The sequence below is a fragment of the Bradysia coprophila genome (assembly GCF_014529535.1).
Source record: "Bradysia coprophila strain Holo2 chromosome X unlocalized genomic scaffold, BU_Bcop_v1 contig_12, whole genome shotgun sequence".
Classification (NCBI taxonomy): Eukaryota; Metazoa; Arthropoda; class Insecta; order Diptera; family Sciaridae; genus Bradysia; species Bradysia coprophila.
Genome location: NW_023503293.1, coordinates 3,603,165 through 3,626,149, shown reverse-complemented (window position 1 = coordinate 3,626,149; position 22,985 = coordinate 3,603,165). Strand labels below are relative to the sequence as shown.

The 22,985-nt window shown below is 34.9% G+C and overlaps 1 protein-coding gene and 1 long non-coding RNA gene across 5 annotated transcripts in view; one reads left to right on the top strand and one right to left on the bottom strand.

The window, feature by feature from the left end:
* Positions 1-22,985, bottom strand: part of LOC119067280 (probable serine/threonine-protein kinase nek3) — a 193,444-nt gene that overhangs the window by 752 nt on the left and 169,707 nt on the right. For 2 of the 4 annotated variants that reach the window (XM_037170158.1, XM_037170157.1), the window contains exons 7-13: positions 15,738-15,856; positions 14,106-14,317; positions 13,662-13,879; positions 3,792-4,094; positions 1,444-3,729; positions 1,188-1,385; positions 978-1,129 (exon numbers count right to left, since the gene is read on the bottom strand). In XM_037170158.1, coding sequence (XP_037026053.1) covers positions 978-1,129; positions 1,188-1,385; positions 1,444-3,729; positions 3,792-4,094; positions 13,662-13,879; positions 14,106-14,317; positions 15,738-15,856 — 3,488 coding nt within the window. The remainder of the gene's footprint in view (positions 1-977; positions 1,130-1,187; positions 1,386-1,443; positions 3,730-3,791; positions 4,095-13,661; positions 13,880-14,105; positions 14,318-15,737; positions 15,857-22,985) is intronic. The other 2 variants (XM_037170159.1, XM_037170160.1) reach the window with 2 other exon arrangements.
* On the top strand, positions 5,708-21,593 carry LOC119067281. Its single transcript, XR_005085900.1, has 3 exons — positions 5,708-5,717; positions 12,609-12,611; positions 21,557-21,593. It is a non-coding gene; the product is annotated as an uncharacterized LOC119067281 (long non-coding RNA).

Below are 22,985 nucleotides of genomic sequence, written 5' to 3'. Positions count from 1 at the left end.
CATGTGTAACGGTACAGGTAGTTATATCGCTTTCAGTTTGTTGAATGGGATGGTAAGGCATAATTGAAAAACAAACCATCGAAACAAGCACCTGACGATTCAAGAGTTTTTAGTCAGTCAGTGGTAATAATCGTCGCTATTGAGATACAGTGGGCGTCAGTGAAGGTTAGACAATAATATGCTTCAACTGTTTGCTTGGCAGATCCACTCATACAAATACTCGTACGAATTCTTTTTTTTTACATTCTAGCGACAGAGGCTCTCAGATATGGCGTAATAACTGACTACCTTAGCGACCTTAGCTTACAGATAAGTATTTTCTCGTGCTTGTTCATAAAAATAGAGCAAATCGTAGAATTTTAGTGAATTTTTCGAAGTTGACCACTAATCCTCGTAAAAGAATTGAAAGAGAAAATAAAAGCCGTTCACAAACTGTAAGCATCATCATCATCATTATCGAGTCTGTCACTTCTCTTGATCATCCGAGCAATTTCCACAAAATCTTCATTTGTTTCAGCTTCCATTCATTTTACTCATTTTACATGAAAGGCCACACTAACGAGAGAATAGATGACATAACCATCTACCCCTGTCTAGTTGGTGTACTTCGCGGTCTGTTTGATGCAATGCATTCAATTACATTCATCCAATATGGAAAAGATTCGTTCTGTGTGTGCGTGTAGTGCAAAAAAAAATAATGGAATTTGGCTTTTGAAATATTTTCGGTTTGTGGATTTTGTTAACAGAGTTGGTCGTACGGTTTTGGAGCACCTATTAACATCAATCATTTCAACATTTTCCTTTCAATTTCAACCATCTTTTTTCGCAGGGTTAAATTAGGGGGATTTCTGTTTTTAGTACGATGCAAGAGACTGTTACGTTAATGGCAAAATGATCGTTAAATGCAGTGTCAGTTTCGACGGCATATAAATCAAAATGAATCATAAATGATATTAAGGATTATGGGGTGATCTTACTTGCCGCACACCTTGCAGGGATAATCATCCCTTGATATTAAACCATGCGAACTACCTGACTGTAGAACTCCGCTATTAGTCTGCGTATTTATGTTTCGTCCGATACAATGAATTCGTGTGTGACCATGTAGTGCTGCCTTTGATGTGAAACTCTGTTTATTGAATGGAGGTATTAGGTAAGAGCAATTATTTTATAAATTTCCAAATTACCGCTGAACAATCTGGCATTTCGCAGACATGAGGACGAATTTCAATATGAGAATTGGCATTGTGCTGTTGTGATGATACCATCATACTGGCGTTGTCATGTTGATCACCATTGTTCAAATGGCTGATCTTGTAGTCTATGTTCAATTTCTTCCAAAAATAATAAAATTGGACACAATCTGCGACACTTTTGTTGGAGATCTGAAAGTTATGAATTCGATTGAAAACTGACCGCCCATGCATTTGTCGCATAACTCACCTCTTTAGCAATCTTGTAAAAATCTTTGCCATACTCTTCTAACCCTCTCAGAAATGCTTCGATTTCATGTTGCAACCATCTCTTGTGCAGTGGCGTCGGAGCGGTTTGTAGCAATGCTAATATGGCCACATGCGTTTCGCCGTTGGCCTCTAAAAGTGATTTCAACGCAGTTTCCTCGGAATGACATCCTAACGGAATTGCGGATGACTTTGCCAAGTCGACGAACCGTTGGACTTGCCGTTCGTTCTTGACAATGCTGGGATCCCATAGCAATTGCTCGTAGGAATAATTGGAATAGTCGGAAGTTGGTGACGAACAATAAAGTGGAATATTGATTTGGAAGTCGGATCCAATGTTCACGTTGGATTTGTTGAGGAATTCTGGCACACATGCGGTTTCAGCAAAATCGAAATCGATGACATCTTCAAGGTGATCGCGAGCCACGGTGGATGTATATAAGCCGGATGCAGCACGATCTGGATTTAACATTGGAAATGGTGTGTAGTGTGAAGTTGGCGACCGTCGTAGTTTCGACTTATACATCACATTTTTTCGGATTAGCGTTGGTTGCTTTTTCCGTAAAATTGACGATGAAGTGTTTGTTGGTTTCGGCGATGAGCTGGTTGCTGTCGACGATAGATTATTTGGACACAAGAACACTTCACTCAAATGTTGTTCCGTTTGAATGGACAACGGTTTCTTGGTTTCCTCGACGCCTTCGATTTTGATTTTCTTAGCATTGGGTGGACAGAACACATTAAAATCGAACTTGTGAACTTGCTGCTTGTGAATAAAATCTTTCGGCGATGACGACAGCAATGGATCATCCGAATTTAACATCATTTGTGATTGCAAAGCCAATGCGGGCAAGTAATATAGGTCGATATCATTGTCGTTTGCATTTTCGCAAGAACCATTTTCGTTCGGTAGCACTTCTTCCAGAGCCTCTTTAACCTCTTCTGCACTGGACATAGTACCAGTGAAAAATGCCGCTGATAAGGGCGACGACGTGTTTCGAGCATCGTCGAGATAATTCTGCGGCTCATCCAAAAACGATAAATTCTGACTGAATTCGACAATGCTTCGGTCGTGCTGATTACTACCAACCAATAAGTCCGACGATTTGGTTTCGTATGCGTCATCCGGTTCGGTTTTGAAGTAAATGTGTTCCTCCATAACGGATTTGGAATCGTTGAAGAGTTCGTTTTTCAATTTCAATATGCGTTCATTGTCGGTGAGTTCAGAGTCTTTCGGGTCTTTGAAGAAATTGCTCACGTTTCCCTCGAGGAAGTTGATATTTTTCTTGTCATCGAAAAATGAATTAGCATCGGAAAAATGATGCGATTCATCTAAAAATGGAGATGCCTGAGCAATAGTTTCATGACTGGCTGGAGGTGTTGGGTAGGCCAGCGGCGATGGCAGTGGCGAGCCCGATGATTGTGTGGTCGGAGATCCGGTACTGGTGCAACCATACAATATAAAATCTTTGGAATGAAGTGTACTAAATTCAGCAAGACTTTCTGGAAGTGGTGAATTTAAGACCGCTTGTAATTGTCGGGATGGCGTATATCGAGTTAGAATGGCCGATTCGGTTAAATCGCCATTCTCGGACACAGTGTAATCCGCTAGTGGAGTGATTTCATCTAGATGATTTGTTGTTGTCGTATCTTGTAAAAGCTGAATGGAATCAACCGCCTGTAAGAGCATCGCGGTATCGGGAACATTATAAACATCACTGTCACCGAAAAATGACGCAGAAGTGGTGTCTGCGGAGTAGGATAATGTGAACACGTCACCAGAATCGCTAGGCGCCTGTGATATTGTCAGCGACAGCGGTGTGGATGTAGAATTGTTACTTCCGGATAAAGAAATCGCCAATGGTGGTGTAGAGTTTGGAGTAGATGGAAGTGAATTGGTGGGTAAAATAACTGTAGTAGTCTGATTGGCTGACGATGAGTTAAATGTTAAATGGCCGGGATCCGAACAAGTTCGTTTAACTGCTACTTTAGTTCCTCTTTTCAACAGCTCTATTAGCGTTGCGTCTTTTCCTTCCAGCTGTGGAGATGACGAAATCGAAAGCTTTTGTGGAGACAAAGGAACAGTCGTAGCTATTGTTGTGGTGGCAGAGGAAACATTCGCTATCGTGGTTGTCTGCGATGCGGCCGACGTTACAATAGTTGCCTGTATTGTTGAGCCGGTGCCGTTTAAATTCTTTTGAGTCATAAAAGATTCGGATTCCGTTACTCGACGCACTGCTAACGGTGGAGCAGGTACGACAAATGACCCCTTCAATATTTCATAACATCAGTATCTAATCGCAAACATAAATTAAATAGTGGCAACGTTACCTTTAAATCCTTGCTGCGTTTGTTGATAATCTTCTCTTCTATTAGTGCTCGAATGCCGACACTAGCAGTTTGTAGCGGTGGATTCGGTGACTCTTTCTTATCACATTTTTTAGTCTCAGCATCTTTTTTGAAGTAACCGCCATGTAGTCGCATGTGTCCATTTAAAGCTGGAACATTTTTGAACTTCCGATGGCAAAGATTGCATTCTACCGGTTTCTGTTCGACTTTCGTTCCGAGTTGTTGTGATGAAGTCGTACCATCAGAGTTTGTTGAATTTTTCGATTGGGACTGTTGTAACTGAGTCTGAAAATTTAATGGAAAATGGGTTTGGGCTACAGCAATCTCACAGTTTCAATTTTACAGATTTTTTTTTTAGTTTAAATTTTAAAATAAAAATAATTAGCTTGGATTAGAATAAATGTAGTCTGTAAATTAATAGAAAGAAGCCTACACTTTTCCTAACCCATTCTAAAAGCCTAAAGAAAGAGAATCGAATTCGCTAAAAAAACTCTTTTTGTATCAAGTCTAGGAAATGAGCGACGAGGTCACAATTTTTTAGCTCTAGATAGACAAAAGAGTCTTTGGAGTGAGAAGCTAAAACAACTGAGATAAAACTTTAGCGATAATGTGAACTCAAATTGTAGAAATCGTGACAACGATCATTTAACCAGACTCCGGACAGATAATAATCGAAAGTTTCAAACACATTTTTCTGTCTATCACACATACCAATAAATTTTCACTAAAAAAAGTTTCGGTTTTACTCAGAGTACTAATCACTGCTCTCAAAGCAAAAAGGCTTTTTAAACCTACAGTACTAACTAAACGAAAATTCGAATGTTAGACGAAATTGAAGATCGACGACACAACAAAAGTATGAATCTAATTTGTCGACCCTGTGGTATTAATTGTACTGAAAAATCGACGATACTAGAAACGACGACTTTCTGAAGAAACGGCGAGTTCTTGAAAAAGAGGTAAACAGTCGACGATTCTTCATGAACTCACCTTTTCTTCAGGGAGTCATCATTTCTTCTCACCTTTTTAAAATCTAGTACAAAAGATTTTCCCTTCTACCAAATGTTAAAAAACGGTGATTTCCTGAAGAAAAGGTGAGTTTTTGAAGAATTAGCGACAACTCACTGCTTCTTCAGGAACTCGCCCGTTTTTTCAGAAGGTGGTCGTTTCTCGATTTTTCATTACAATGTGGTATTCTCCTTCCTCCACTTCCTTCGATACTCCGATCTTCCCTATCAACTTCTTTCTCTGCACGATATGAATGACTATCAAAAACATTTGTGTCTACCAGTTCAATAAACTGTAAACAGAATCGGAAGCGACACCACTATAATGTCCCATCTATGTAGTATACAAATTGTAATCCTAGATGTAATCGCAAAATGTAAAATTCTTACAATTCATTTCGATTACAAAAATTATCCACATCACGTTCTCAAATTAAACCAATTCCATTCATAGAATAAAATTGTGCTTTTTGTCTAAATGGTAAGCGGATTTACCCATCCAATGCCTAGCGATGTCTTAACGAATTTTATTGTAACATGAGGAAGAAAAAGCGTAAGCCATATTGAAACATTTTATGTATGGATTTCACATTAAATGTATCAGGCAATCTCTGTGATTAATTCTTTGACAGATGTCGAAAACATAGTATATATCCATCGACTGAATGAATAAAATTTCGGAAAGGGGAATTATTATATTGATCGTAATATGTCTGCCATCAATGTACGGAGAGTTAAACGGAAATTAACTAATGGGAAAAAATACCCGAAATTATTTTTTGTTTTTTTATTTGTTGTTCATTGCTATAGGAAAATGAAAATGATCAAAGACAGATAGTTGCTACAAAAATTTATTAATGAACGAGAAACGCTTTTGATATTCCGTTTTCCTTTTATTTGCGTTGTTTTTTTGTAACTGAAAACGATACACCATTATCAGGGTTCATTTGATATTTTCTGATTCGACTCACGGAGCACATTCGAAAATAAAATACGAGAAAAAAACGCGACAGACGAATTAATATTGAATTTATTCAAATAAGGGTTTTTTTCCTTGAAAAATATAAATTAGCGCGCATTTCAGGACTGACAGCCTTGTTTATTTCATTTCTATCAAAGTAAATGAAAATTCAATTGCAACGACAGTAATTTGTCTGATTGATTCCATGACAATTTTAATAACGAAATCGTTTCACATTAAAAATATGAATTTGAATCGATTTGAGAAAAGGTTTAAGTTTTGTAAAATTAAGGGCTGGCTACGCACCTTTTCAATGTAACTCAATACCTCGGTCAAACAGCTTATAATTCCAATTCCGGAACCTTTTTGTCGTACATAGTATTCTGTTAGCGACATAATGCATCGCTGTTGGTCCGAATTAAATGGCGCAATTTGATAGAAGCTGAAGGCCTATTGTCTGTAACTTCCTAATCCTGTTCCCATTAATTAATTTTCATTGAGACTTTAGCTCAGTACTTCAACAAAAAACGTAAACCCATAAGGAATAGTCGATCGATAGGGTGGATAATCATGAATTCCAAGACAGAGTATTTTCCGAAAGTTTTTTTTAAATGATTTCCAGGGGATTTTTCATTGTTTTCGAAAGATTTTCGGAAATTTCCAACATTATTTATCAATACCCAAGTTTTTGAATGCTGCCGGTGTCATTTATTTTTAGAACAAAAGAAGAATAATGGAATTCTTGGAAAAAATGGATTTCTTGTAATTTTTAAAGTTTGTAACGATTGGGCAACGATTTCCAGGAATTTTCTTTCGCAACGTTTTCAACGTCTTTCTACATTCTTTCTTTCTACGTCTGTCTTACGCCACTCAACTAACAACGACAAGACAACGACAACGCCGATCTAAAGTTATTTACGTATCCATCTTGGACGGTTTTGATTGTACGATATGCTATATCAACCGTCCAACCGTCCGTAAACACCAGAAAAGTGTACCAAAATCCCCCATTTACCACACTGTGGCATGTAAAATTAATTTAAAGCTTGATTATTATTCTTGGTTCGTTTTCTTTTTAATAAATCCATACCGACGAGTAAAGCTTCGCCTCTAAATGTAATTAACTTTCAATAGTACCGCCGATGATATGTTTCATTTTTCGTCTGATGTGGGGTTTCATTTAATTAACTTTGAAAGTGATCTTAACAGTAACATATATACGAACAAAGAAAACCAAAATCAGTTTTCGGTCCATACGACAGTCTTGTACATGGAATTTTTGATAATGGTTTCCGTGGTTTCTCTTAATCTTTTAAGAGTTCAGCTTGTTTTGGACGTGTATGTTGAGAGCACACATTTTTGTTTTTTTTTTACTATGTCCTAGTTGGACAACGGCAGTCACAGAGAACGGACGTGTTTATGCGTTGCTCTCTAAAAGTGTTTCTTTTGTGTGGCTGTGTGTGAATTCATTTTCGATTTTGTCTAATTTCTGTGCCAACTTTTACGGCTTTGGTGTTTTTATTTTGCTGTAATGTTTAAATGGTGAAATTATTTTAAAGGTTTTATTAACGAAGTCAAAGTGTTGTTCTCGTAGGTCATTTTCTCTTTGATCAATAAAGTCGTTCTCGCCTCATTGTGCGATATCAACAATTGTGTTATTTCCTTTGTTATTTAACATGTGCTTCGTGGCGTCGGTTTACGGATTAACAATCGACTCTACCAGAAGCTAATGCTAAATTACGTGCTCGATTAATGTACGAAAATGACACATTGCCGTATGGCATCTGGCAGTCAATTTTAGTGCAGGTAAGGTACAAACGCTTCGGGTTCTCATTTGACACCCCAAAACCACATAGCAAATTTTTACAAATTTGCTGTGGTACAATCCCAAGATACAGAAACTATCTTGTACTCCAAAATGACCGCGAGGTTTAACAGATCTATTGATTGATACGTTGTATGGATGTCAAGGGATATGACGAAATACGAATCATTCAAACGCTACAACCTGCAACGCCAGAACGAGTTCAGTCACATGGTGGCATGGCGATTTATACGAAGAGGCAACTCATGGCCTATGGTGATTAGACACTTGCTATTACCTAAAACTAATAGCCGTAACCGTAACAAAGTCGGAAATATCAAAAAACCCAACATTCGCTTTCTCCATAAAAGAAACCATATCGACATAATGTCAATAGTAGAAAGAGCTACAACATGACAATGTTGATAGCGCCATCTTTGGGAAAATGTACAGGTCAATTAGTGATGGTTGTGGTATTCGCATACCACCCACGGCTTGGAGAATTCACAACGTATGGGACGTTAACACACGGTCGATTTGTGAACAATCTAAGTCGGGAGAGATATGATGTAAAATCACAGTCCATATGATCAAGAGACTTGTACAATAGCACAACAGGCCCATCTGAGGCTTAGGTGCTGGGCTTACACCCTCCCATCTAATCTAATCTAATCTAATCTAATGTCCTACTTTCGTACATATTGTTACCATTTCTGAAATTTTATCGGAGAAAATTTATTTTTCATATTTTTTCTATATCATTCGAAATGGCCGAGCATAATGACGAAAAGTTTGAATAAAAGAAACGTTTGAATCATATATAAGAGGAAAAGGCATGGCTCAAAATTACTTTCTTCTAGAAGGACATTAATTATGAAACGAACAAGGCCTACTCTCCGCAAAAAAAAAACCACTTGAAAAACTCATTTAAAAGCACTAGCATTTGGGTAGTAAAAATAAATTTACCCAACTAAAATGTTAGAGCCATGAAAAATGTGAAAGTAAAAAAAAAAATTGAACTTGAAGCAATCAATAAATTTCTGCTGTTTTGCTCTTTCTAATAAAGAACATTGGGTAGCGAGAAAAAAAAACACACACATTTTCTTGTAATAACTTTTTTCATTTGCACCAACCACCAAAACCGAAAATAAATCAACAAGATAATGCGGGTAACACAGCCTCCACCGTATACTGTACCACCACTAATTTTCGAGCCCCGGTGAAAATGTGAATTTTTATTCAGAAAATTTTCCAAAGTTACGATATTTTGTGATTTAATGTGCAACCGTATTATACGACACTGCACATTATAATACCGAACCGAGTAGCGACATTATCACTTTCGACGACTAAATTTTAAATGGCATAATGGAAAATCAAATTTATTGTATCCGCTATTACTTTTAAGTTCTCTTTCGGGTATAAAAATAAAAAAAGCAAAATCGGAAGTTATGTATAATGCAGCATTAGAGGAAAGTTTTTTTCCAAGCCGAGAAGAAAAAAAAACCGAACGAAGAAGAACTTTCAAAGTATAAAAACCAGATGTTATATGGACTTTGACGGAAATTTTTATGGTAAAAATTTTAATTGGAATGAATGAACATTTTTTTTCCTCTACCAGGGCGAACAAAAAACAATTCCGTCTGAAAATTGGTTCACAGGTTGTAATGAGCGATTTTTATAGCTTTTTGTGAATGTAAATAAAAGCAGCTCTTTAGTGTTACATCAGCAGAGGAACAATAACAAAAAAGCAAACCAACTACTGTGATCGCTGGACAACTATTTGGAATGTGGTTGACATGTTTGTTTGTCATTTTTAGGTCCTCCATTACCAACAAAGTGTTTTGAGTTGAGTGAAGTGTCAACATAATGCTAAAAATTGTTACTTTTTGTCATATATTTTCAATCTTTCTCATCGTTTAGAGGAGCTAAATTACAGACTTTAAAACAAAGTGTTTAAAGTGACTTTAGAAAATAGTATTCATTTGCTTTCGACAATGACGAGAAAAATAAGCGATGAACTAACGACAGGCTAACGTTATCTTTTATAAGAAAATGTATGCGTTAGATCATGAAGTAAAAGATTTTGTATCGAAAAAAATGTTTAATAAGCATACGTAATCGATTCAATTGTTTATAAAGTAACCCAGGTCCCTTATCTGACGTTTCAAAAATGAGCTGCTCCTGCCTACTTTCCTTTCGCTTAGTTTACGACTATGAGTCATGAAATATATCAATAGCCGCCGATTGAAAATTTTGATCAATATGTCAATAGTGGTTTCTACAAGGTCCACATTTAGGGCAATAAATTCAATATGTTACGAATGAAAGCCCATGTCGACAGATTAAGAATAGTGTGGGTAAAGTGGATGGCCTAAGCATGATTTTTGTTTGTTTTTGTACGTCATCGATGGAAGATAAATTACTTCCTAGATCTAAAGAGTTTACTGTGCCTACGAACAATTTACAATTACAAAAAGTTGTCTTTTCCGGTGAAACAGACCATTTTAAAATTGCAAAACAAATATTTTTCGTCTCATGGCCATTTTCACCATAGTTTATAAGATCCCGTTAATCAAGTAGTGGTTCGAACTCAGAAGCTAAGTAAATAAACAGTATACATTTGATGTTAGTGTAACAATAAATAGCATAAGTTTCAAACCGTTCCTTAATGAACAACTGATATCAGCACATGGGATATATAGTACGAGATGAAACTGCATCATATTTAAAATTGTAATTATAGGTCTCTTCGCAACATCGTGGCTGAGACGAGGGGTAACCGACTCGGGTAATTGACTACACACCCTTAAAGGAATTTCCACAGTATCCGGTAAATAATTGTAATTGATGGAAATACGAGAAATTGATGGAATTATAAGGAATTGACCGGAATTCGCTGGAAATACTTTAAATTATAAGGAATACAAGCTAAGGAATTGAAAGTAAATAAGGATAAGTATGATGATCGGAAATTCCTGGTACTTTTTTCCGATCATCATACCTATCTGTATTTAGTCTAATTTCCTTTCAATTCCCTTACAATGTATTAATGTATTTCCAGTCAATTACTTATAATTCCATCACTTTCACGTATTTCCAGTCAATTCCGGTCAATTCCTCATAATTCCATCAATTTTACGTATTTCCAGCAGGCCGTTTACGCTCGTTTGCTCTCCGTTTACTCTTTAAACAACAAAAAAGAAGCGTAAAAAGAGTAATGTACATTGTTAACAATGACCGCTGAATTTTTTGATTTATTGCTCGTGCTTTGGCAGCATTGATTTCAATAATTAAGCGCGACCGACAGCGCGATATTTTTGCATTGCCGGAGACATTTTTTGACACTCTGAAGTGTTTTCTCTTTCATTTCTTTGTCATTCATTTTCATATCTCTGGCCAAGGTACACGTTTTTAGTTTATTTCTGTACAAATCGTAATCGGTCCATTTTATTAAAGTTTAATTGAGGGATTAGATTACGTGTGATTTACTAGATGTAAGAGAATCGCGATTCACTTTGTTTTGTGTATATTTTTTATGCTTTTTGTTGTTTGTAGATTTTAAAGCTCCGCTACATGTCTATGAATTATCTTACGTTCAATAAATGATTACGAATGGAGAATTCATGGTTTTGGTGCTGGAAGAACTAGTGATTTCTACGATTCCCTTTTCAACATACATCAAACTTCTTTTTGGGGATATCAAAAACAAATTTCAAGAATATCAGCTTTCATTTTTCTTTACATCAAATTCCTTTTTGAAAACAATTTTCTAGGATATCGATTTTAGAATATCAACAGTCTCTTTTGAGGATATCATTTTTTTCTTTTTTAGGATATAAAAATTATTTTTCTTTTTGTAGTACCAAAACCGTCACATTCACTCACTAAATTTAGTACCGAAAGAGCAACATTCTCCCCTACTATTTTCTCTCAATTTTCATTCCCGCTTATGTCATTTTCGATCCTATCTTTATTCTTTCCCAAATGTGTCAAGTTGTTGTATGTACGCGAATGTAATGTTTTTAGTGTTTTGTGACAATGCATTCATAAGGATTGCTTTCAGCATTCATACGGACTGCTTTCAGCATTCATTCGGATGTCTTTCGGCATTCCTACAGATTGCTTATTTTTCGACATTTGTGAGAATACATGCACACGGAACGGACTTCTTTAGGCATTCATACGGATTACTTTCGGCATTAATATGGAATGCTTTTGCACCGGAATGTTGTTCAGTTTTGTTGTTATGTTTTGTTCGGAATGTGACTTTGGTACTCCAGAAAGAAAAATAGTATACAAACCACGGATCAAAAAGGTGTGTTTTAGACCACGGTGGTGAAAACGTCCTTAGTCTCCGCTCCGCTTCGCGTCGCTCCATCCCTGGACGTTTTCAAAACACACCTTTTTGATCCTTGGTATGTAACATACGACAACGTTACGAAGCGATTATTCATTGGAAGCTGCTGAAAGCCTATGCATATCGTGTTGAAAACTGCAATGTGGAGACATATTTTGCGCAAAATTTGCACTAACGCACTAGTTCGGGAAATAGCTGTTGTGTAATTTAATTACTTCCCTGCTCTTAAAGCCTGATTTCCAGTCAATTCCTTATAACTCCATCAATTTCTTGTATTTTTATCAATTACAATTATTTACCGGAGTATCCGGGGAGCTGTAACATAGCTGTTTCAAATTTTAGTTTCGCAGAAAGCGTTTTCAAAATAATCTGTTCATTTTACAAAACGCTCCTTTAACTTTGACTCTAGTCTCTATTTGACAAATATATTTTTAGTGAGTCACCAACTATTTCCTACAAAAAAAAAATGTCGCAATGGAATTGAATAATAACGGAAAATATCGTGGAATTATTTCGAAAATTCCTGGAATTGGAGAAATTAATTGGAATTGTAGGAATTGAATGGCGAATCCGGCAAGTATAGGTGTTAATCCGGTAATTGAAGTAATAAAAGGAATTGAAAGCAATTAAAATGAATTAGTAATTGATTTGCCATCATTTCGGTCAGTCGGTTACCCCTCGGGCTGAGATATATATCTGTTATGCGAAATCTGTTTAAATTTCATTCAGGTGATTGGAAAACAACCATTTGCTAAGCATTCAAATTCGTTTTTCTTTTCGCAAACGTTAGTAATTTTGAGAGAAAACGAAAAGAAAATTAGTTGGTAGCTTCAATGAAATTAACTTAGGGTTTTCGTTTTATTGTTGAAACGCTCATTTATTTCTTTGATTTAGCATTTTTCGGGGGGGGTGGAATATCTGAAATACGTTGACTTTTAACATCTGCAGCATAATAGCCATCTATTGTGTATGGGCCATGAATCTAATGAATTTATGCCCCCCTATTCATTTTATTTTTATTTTTGTTTGTTGTCGCCCGTCGTTGTCGTCGTCGCTTTTCTTACGTTCCCATACGAAAAAATAAAGTGTCTGTACGTTTGAAGCGAAGCGAAACATTTTCATTTTCAGTAAAAGATTTTCTTCGGATCCTATATCACACGTATATTATGTATATATCGATTAAAGCCTCTCATCTTTAATTCAAAACTATTTCGAAATTCTATTAAACAGCTCAATGATTTTTCCCAAGCTCTGCTGTATTTATATATATATATATGCATACATTCGACGGTTTAGTATGCATACATATATCGGCATCATTGAATATAATTTCGTTTAACGTACATATAAATTCGAACATGAACGTGATTTGCTATAAGCAGAACAAAAATTTGTATTCAAAAAATGTTACATTTTAAGCATCGACATTCAATATCTGGAAATCAATATTTGAACGAAGATTAAACGTAAATAAATAAAAGCAATAATGTTTACACTGAGTATTGGTTTCACGGAAGAAAATTATAAGAGCTGCGAGAAAAACGTAAAGGAAAAACTGAAGCAGAAAAGAAAAGAAATTCATTTCCCTTTGCCATCATTAATTCAATTGAAAGGAGAGAAAATACACTCAAAAGGAATTGGCAAAAAATTAAATTCTTAAAGAAAAACGAGAAAGAGTCGCCAATGAAAATAGTAGGATAAATAAATCCAACGCTCCTACCTGCATATTCCATGTTCGCGGCCGTTGTGTTTGCCTTTGTCCATTTGCAGCCGTTATTCCAGCGTTCGCTTGTTTCGTTTGTTGCATAATTTGACTAATGAGATCCAGTTGTTGTCGTGTTAGTCCTTCATTTCCTGCACCAGCTGGTGAAGATGGTGATGATGGCTCTCCGCCATTAAATTGGATACAAGTGGCACCATGAGGCGAACTTGCATCGCCTATTAAATAAAATTGATTTTAAATGTGAAATAAACAGAAATCGCACACATTCGTCCAACTTAAAGAGTTGTCGTCTATATACGATTTTCTTCTTGTTCATGACTTATATTTCTAAGCACCAACATCAATATCAAAACTTGTACGTTTGTATTATATATATGGCTATGAAATACAGCTACAAAACACGTTTAATATAAATGGTATATTATATCCGGAAAATCTTACCACTAGCTGTGGCAGGAGATAAGCTCAGCCCAGTTGGTGGTCCTGTTGATGATGACATCGATTGATTGGGCGTCGTTGGGGTCATTGCTAATGAACTGTGATGGTTTTCTGTATGCCTTCGTAATGATCTAGCATCACAGTAAGATTTACCACAACCTTCCGCTTTACACTCATAAGGCTTTTTATTTCGATGGGTAAGCATATGACCGTTTCTGTAAGATAGTTTTCACGTGTTAATTGATTTTTTGTCAATAGATTCAAATCAAATAGACGTTAATAGTAGAGGCACAACGGGATAAAATTAAAAGTTTTTTTTTGCAATGGAAAACTTTTGCTGCAAGTTTTCAATTTCATTGACATTCTTCTCTAAAGTTATGGTAACATTTGAGTCCTTGATATTCTGTTCAGCACTAACAATTGACGGTAAATTGGAAGTGTCGATCAAATAAATATTCGTGAAGTCTGTGGAAGCTGTGCTTGTCAGCGTCAAGCATAGAAACTTCAGGAGCGATACATAACATGCAGGGACTATTATTGCTACAACATTTTTCCATATTTTCCAAGATTTTCCTAAAAGTAAAAATTAAATCTGGAAAAATGTAGGAAAATTCGCAGAAATGGGGAAAACCGCTTTCTCCCTTGATAAAATGATATGAAATTGTGCAGGTTTTTGATGCTCCATTTGTTAAATCCTATTATGTTAAAACAGAAAAACAGAAGTGGTTAACTGCGTTGAAATGACCATGATACCTCTCCAGTAACTATGTCCAGATTTCTCTGCAAAAACAACACCCTGTCACTGAAAAACTAGGTCAGTTACGAGCACTGGAAGAGGAAATGTGTGCTTGAAAGGAGATAAATCTACTGGCTCGTAGCTGACCTGTTTACCCTATGCATTACCGTTCCCATCTGGTAAATGTATTTCTTGTTTTATTCATTTAACAATCAACTCGTACATCTCGAAATCTATCCAAGTATACAAAGAACGAAAGTCTTGTGATTGTGGTACTGGATGTCAGCTATGCATCAAGTGCAACGTCCACCGTGAAAAATGTCCACCACTGGACATACAAAATACATCTGACTTAGAGTAGGAAATTTACGGACACGTTACAAAGATTTCAATTGAACTGTAGAGGACAGTGCTACGATGGTGCGTATCTGGATTACAGACTCGAATACGGAAACATGAATTTAGGGCATGGTTTATTCATTGCACCGGTCGCAATTTAAATGTTTCATCTTTCCGGATGCAATATGTCTCAAAGACATGGCTGACTTGTTATCGAATATCGTGTATGAACTACAACCATGGATTATATTTTTGGGAAAATGTTTTCTCAAAAATTTCCAACTTTTCCGAAACAAATAATTGGTAAAAGTTCGAAATTGTTGCGAAAATAAAAGTCGTAATAATAGTCCTTTCCTGTCGAGAACGCAATCCTTACATTTATTATTCAAATGGAAGTAAATTATTAACGAAATGACTTTAAACAGCACTCAAAACATACATCGATATTAATGTAAAGCTGAATATAAAGGTATCAACGAACTCGCAATACCGATTTTATATTATATGTACGTAAGAGCCTTCACTACTAATGTTTTCTATACTAACTAAATAACACTTACAAATGATCCTGTCGCTTAAATGCTTTTGAACACATTCCACAAACATATTTCCTTTCATCGCTGTGAGTTAATTTGTGCTTAGCAAGAGCTGAAGCATTACCAAATACTTTGCTGCAAACCTGTGAATAATTATATATTTATGTGCGTTAGCAAGACATTCTGTTTAAATCGGATGTTTGATTTATTCTAAAGTTGATTAAATGTAATGTGGAAATTTGTCGAACAACAACTGTCAGATGATGAGTTTCCATTTGCTGCGACACTCATAGTTATACATTGTATATGCATTTACCGAGAGTAAAGACAGAGATCGAGTAGCATCATTTTCGGTAATATAGTTGATGAATTAATGAATAATACAAACACTCACCGCCACCCACAATGTATAAATACGGATGGAATACAACAGACATTTTTAATGAAATAAATTAATAATCACAAAATTCCTTATTAATGTTTTATATGTGTGTATGTCGGAGACAGGTGTTTGATTCCAATGGCCTGGGGATTTGTAAATTGCCCAAAGTTTGAGGCAGGCAACATTGTGTCGTGTAATCAGATTTGGGAACATAAAACTATTATGTAAAGGTGAGACATATTGTTGCGGACCGACCCCGCATAATAGTCGCAAAACCATTTTTCGAACATTATTATTATTGAGGTTAACGGGTTTTAAAAGCAGTTAGGGACGAGAGATTTTAATTTAAAGGAAGCTCATTGTTTGACATTCTATAATAATTATTCATAATGTAATTGCCTTAATTTCCCTGTGTGGTGCACTTTATGTCCATTTATCAAACTTTTGGTCTCGATTTTCACATAACAATAACAAAATTATCATTTTTCCGCTATCGCATGCGAACATCACAAAAACCTTTTGGCCGCTTAATATTTGTATTAGTCGATGGGCAAAACCAATTACCAATATTAACAACAGTGTAGTTAGTGTAATTGGATGCGACATTGCATATAGTATACAATGTAATGTGGCAATCCAGAGGAAAAATAAATAAATGCGGAACGGCGGATATGCTATAAGCATTTGGTTGCCTGTTTGAGTGGTTGTGATCAAATCTTCTATTGCCGCAGAACACGCTAAATGTAACTAATTCATTCATAAAAGTAGGTTTAGAAGCTAATTAAGATATTATAAATTCAAACTATAAAACGCACAACATGGTAATCCAGAGCGATAATCCCACACACAACGTTGTGCATAGTGTATGCTCTTTCAGCGAAATGTTAGCGTACAAAACGGTTGAAAATAATTATAAATTCAAGGCTGATAAAGGTCGGTGATGCCGAACATTATCTTTTTTCTTCTGTTGAACAAAAGACAGCTATAGCAGCAAGTGTTGTAATTGAGCATTTCAAAAAGAACGAAAAAAAAATCTCATTTTCACGTTTGACGTTTCCGAAATGGAAGCAAAAACGGGAAAAGTCCACATCTAAAATGTCATAAATCCGGATATAAATGTACGAAATGAGCAACTCTTCTAGATACGAAAAACGTAGTTTGTCCTCAAAATGAACAACCCAGCGAAAGCTTAAACATTTAGCCGGTAAAACTGCTTACTCTCAAAATTGTACTTCATCCACTTGAATAAGCACAAAATCATAAATTTCTTAATATCTTTTTTTTTCTCCCAACGTTTATGTTCACATCTTTATATAAATGTATATCACAACGTGCCACATATACCTTTCATTCTACTTACCACCCATTGTTTTTCTTGGGAAATATAATTTCTAACAATGCGCACCTTTGTCAACTTTATACATTTTTTTTTCATGGTGCGAAGTAGCAATATATAGAGAAGAAGTAAAGTCTATTTCAACTTTCAACCTAGTTTCTCTTTTACCGTTTCTTTTTCGAATATAATATACGAATTCACCATTTGGCATTACATTTTCTTGAAGAAAAAAGAAAAAACAACCAACCAGCCTGGTATTATATTATGTATTTATATATCACTCCGAGCCATTGCATATAATATCTATCTATCTATATATATATATATATCTATCTATATATATATAATGATACACGTTCACCAATGAAAAATGTTTTCTTATATCATTATTACGTACGACAATGAAAAAAAATTATGTTTTATGTGTTTTTCAGCTGCCTTACTAAATCACATATATATAAAAAAAAATATGAAATGTTTAAAGGTACGTACTGGCGTTCGTAAATTGCACCAAACACTAAAAGTTTTGTCCTACACAAACATCTCCTTTTGTTGTAAATTTATTTATTTTTGAATTTTGTTTTTGTTTTTTTATTTTTTTCGTTTCTTTTATTTTTATTATTTATGATTGTTCAACATCTATATAGAAATAATGGATGGTAGCTAAATCCAAACAAAATGTGCACTACACTTTTATAACCAGATAATGTTTCGCTTCGAAAACCATCTTAGCGTGAAGACGATGAGCTTTTCTTTCTGGGAGTGCAGTTGAAAAGTCATGAACAATAAGAAAGTCTGACCGATCAAAATCACGAAAATATATATACACGGTTTTGGGTGGGCTACGTTTCACCATTTAAAAGCATTTTAGGTTGGACTAAGTATGAGTAATCGGTTAGTTGGCAATAAAATAAAAGGATATGTAAAAGACATTGATTGAATTCGTTATGCTTTAAGCAATGACGTGTGGAATTATCTAAAACTGGTGAAAAGATACATCCTCTTTAAAGTCCGCACATCTATCGAAAATGGTCAAGTCCCGCAGTACAACGACAATTTCTTTCTACGTACAATCAATGGGGAAACTCCACCATTGTCGCAAAGGAATCAACATATATTCAATGTAAGAGACGTCCAAAATATGCAAAACTACAGTGATTAAACGTAAAGCTTGTGCAGAATCAGCTACAGCTGAACATCTCCAGCTGGTCAGCAAGCTACACACTGTGAATACATACGTTAAGGTCATCTATGTGCGCACATAACACGTATGACTGTAGTAAACTCGTTGTTTAGAATGTGTTTTGATTGTATATTATACAAGTAGAGTGTGTTTGATGATCAGCTGGTGAAGTTCAGCTGTTGCTGATTCTGCACAAGCTATACATTTAATAATTGTATTTCGATATTGAAGGTAATAAACGCACGGAGTAGTTGAATTGTTATCGTTCCATTTTAAAAGAATCAAAGTCTTGACGTTTCTTAAACAACTGTTCTTTTTTTTTTATTTCGAGCGTTTCAATTGTTTCCAATGAAAAATCGTCCAACGAAAATAAATATATTCCACATTCCAAAAGTGTTGCTTTTGTAACATTTAGTCATCGATATAATATTCTGTAGATAATGAGACACGAAGAACAAATTTCGGAAACATAGCACACATACAAGTACAAAAAATACGAATCACAACACAAAACGAAGAGAAAAAGGAAATTGAGAAATGCAGAGTTTCAATTATTTTCAAATATTTGTATGAGATTTTTTCGCGCGCTTTCTCAAAACGTAAGTTACGTTACACATACATCCATGTGATCTTTCCGCATAAAATTGCTTTGACATTACTTATCTACCCTATATTACATCGATGCATTTAGTATTACCACTGAATTGCGGTTTCATTTTCCAAATCTCGTTTGAAGTTAATATTTGACAAAGAAAAAATAATAACAAAGGAAAAATGAACATCTGACTATTTGTGCCATTTACTCTACACATTCCACACATGGGAAAATTCTTTCCACACTTGGTAATATTCATTCTACGACAATAAGCTCCCAAATGTGGAATGCATTTTCCCATGCGTAGAATGGCAGACGGAATATTACATAAAAAAAAGGATGATACACATTGACGTCATCATCTTATGATATTTTTTCCTTTCCTTTCAAATACCTTAAAAAAATCGTCAAATTTCTTGCGCATCGTCGGGTTATAATACGATTTTATTAATAAAAGAATCATTGAGTCATTGTGACAAATTTTTTATGTTTTATAGTGAGTTCAACATCACCAAGAATGACCTCACAAAATTTTCTTACTCGTGTGCTCATTTCATAATTTTTAATATGTCTGAAACGACGATAAAGATTTTTCAACAAAAATGAGAGAGAAATAAAAAAAAATTTAATTTTATCATTTTGTGATCTTGACTTTCGAAATTGCTCCTGATGAATGGGTGGTTGTAATATAATATCTTGACATTAAAGCAACACTTTCATGCGCTATCTCTGTGTGTGTAAATATAGTAGCGGAGCTTATGTGTTTGCATTCAGAATTTTTTTTTTTTTCATACAAAATTTTGTTGAACCAAAGTGGTTTAAACATTTACGAGTATCTATGAGTACTTGACTTGAATTAACGCTAAGTAATTGATATTTTCTGCAAATAAGTACTGTCTGTGACGTTAATGGAATTTAGCATGCACTCTGGAATTAAGCGGATAAATTAATGAAAAAAAATAATAAAGAAAGACGAGATAAACACCCACAATTGTACAGCAACCGAAAGAGAAGCAGCTAGTCGTTTAATTTAATGTTGGAAAGAGAAATGAATTGAAGAGCACTTCAGTTTGGAGTAAACAATTTTCTCTAAAATATTTTCGTCTCATTTTTTTTTACATTTTTTTATGCATTTCCTAGTCCTTGAAGTGTAAACTTTAAGCATCGTTAAATTTCAGGAATGTCGATTCCGTTCCCTTTCCTACTAAGTTCTGTTTTTCCTTTTGCGATATATTTGGAAACTTTTTACAGTCGTAAACTCGGTTAGATGTTAAGCGCAGCAACATCACAAACAAATACTTTGATAGGTGTCGTGTTATTGTATTAATGAATCTTTTATGCATTGATTACATTTTGTAAAGTAGTTTTTAACAGACTCCGCTTTTATAAAGTTCATCACTTCGGCTTTCCGATTGAAAAAATTGATTTGGATTCTACTCCATCATACAATATTTTGTGGCACTCAAGAGTAGAAAGACAGATTATTCCGTTTTTTTAATAACTTGCCTAAGTTACATGAATTTAGTCATCATTTACCTGCGACATAATTCGGGAGCGAAGTGAAAAGTTGTTTCTTTGTGGTCGGCTTTGTCTTGGATACACAAAAATCAGACTATTCATACCTGATTACATAAATGTCTACAACAAAAAGGGGTAAAAAATTGAGACTGATTTTCATGAAAAGCTAAGCTTACCGAAATCGACCCTAATTTCTAAGCTAGAATGCAGTTTTGTTTTGTTACTATAATAGCCCACGTGTATATCAATCGTATGAGGACCGGTTTAAATCCTTTGTTGCGACGGTCGTCAGGCGTTTGTCCTGACAGTCAACTAACCCATCATATAGATACCAGTTTAATGTCCATATATGAAGGTATCAGTGCCACACACATAAAGAATGAAATATCAAAATAAATTCTTTATTTAAAGGAGTGCAGTGACTCACAAAATTTGGAAACTCGAAAATTCAGTCTTTCATCGAAAATTGGAATTTAACAATGGGAAGGCCTACATGTTCCTAATCCATCCACCATAATCTGCTCATTGTTAACCGAAACAATAGTTGGTAGAAATTTCCATTTCTAGGAATTAATTTCTGAAATCAATCTCTATTAGTCGATTATTCATCGTATTGAATTAAACGCACTCGTACAGCTTGAAAATATATGTGTTTTGTTTTCAAATAGACATTATTAAAAATACAAATTTGAATATTTCAGGTAGATCACCATTTTAGAACAAATTTTATTGTTGCCGATTCTTGATTTTTTTTACAAGCCGTGTTCCGACAGCAACGACTTGTGTTACAAATATTTCTAAGACATTAGGCAATTGCCTAAAATCGCAGTTTCATTTACGACTTCAGAACATTTTTCATGCTAAAGAGGTACGCATAAACCACTTTAAAATGTATAAAATAGCTATTTTGATAACTAGTTAGTAAATGGTGTTGGTTTTTCGTTATAACGATCAAAGTAACATTTACATCAATTTAATTTCGATCACATACGCCTAAGAAAATAGAAGTCCATTCCTGTAAGGTCAGTCGTAGAATAAAAAGTTTTATAAGAATCTGTCTATACTATTCCACTTACGGAACTACAAACTTCAAGAAACCAAAAAATGGGATATTTTGCTTAATAGATCCACGCAGTGGAATCCACACAAAATCCATTTACGCACTACTTTGATCGCACTGCTGTACATAATAGTTATTTATGTAACAAGAATCGTATGAAGGTATATTATCGCATTAAATGTCAGATGTCTCGGCGAAGCCAAGGTTGGCAAGACGTCGTGTGCGATAATATACCAGCCATCATACGATTCGAGTTGCATACAACGTTTTATGCAATGAATAAAATCGAATAAAAATCGAAGATATTCGTAATGTGACGTCAGCATTAGTGCGATAAAGTTCTTTGCAAATTCTTTATTCACCATTGATGCATTTTTTACGAACGATGCCGAAGTATTGACAAAAACTTTTTACAACAGAAAGCGTTGTTGCCGAAAACATTCAGAAAATTAAAAAACGATTCCTAAAAGTGACAAATTTGGGACGAAATAAAAAATCGTCGAAGAAATTGATAGATTCTATGAAAACATTTTATAGCAAGCGTCACAACCGTGGCATTAAACAGTGATATATAGAATAGAAAGTGACAAATCTCGCTCAATATTTCGGATAGAAGTGATGTGTTATTAACACACATAAAAGCACAATGTAGCAAGGACTCTCTTTCTCTCAGCTATAATGTTAAGTAAAAATATCCAAAGAAATGCTGTGAAAACACACGTTAATGTCAAAATGATTGATACATTTTTTTTGTTTAAAAAAAAAGTATATTTATGCTACACGTTACAGTCATATGATCATTCCGAATATATCATGTATATATCATGTGTATATGAGATGAGTAATCTGCAATCATTTTTCAGTGTAATGCAAAATAATATTTTTCCTTCGCATTTTCACATATTCTTTTTAAATACATTTTTTTTAAAGACCTTGTTGGCAGATATATATTTATCATGAACATGGATTTGTACAAGGAAACAGGACCATTATTCGCCGTCCTTTTTTGTTGCTGTATAATACGGATTTCCAATGACAATGTTTTCCAGTAAATATTAGTTTTCTCAGATGTTTGCTTTTGTGAAACGATCTTCAAAGCGTGGATAAAAATAGAAAATAAATAAGAAAACATATCGGGGAGTCAGGTAAGAGTCTTGTTTGTAACATACAACTGTGCAGTGAACGAAATGCCGACATT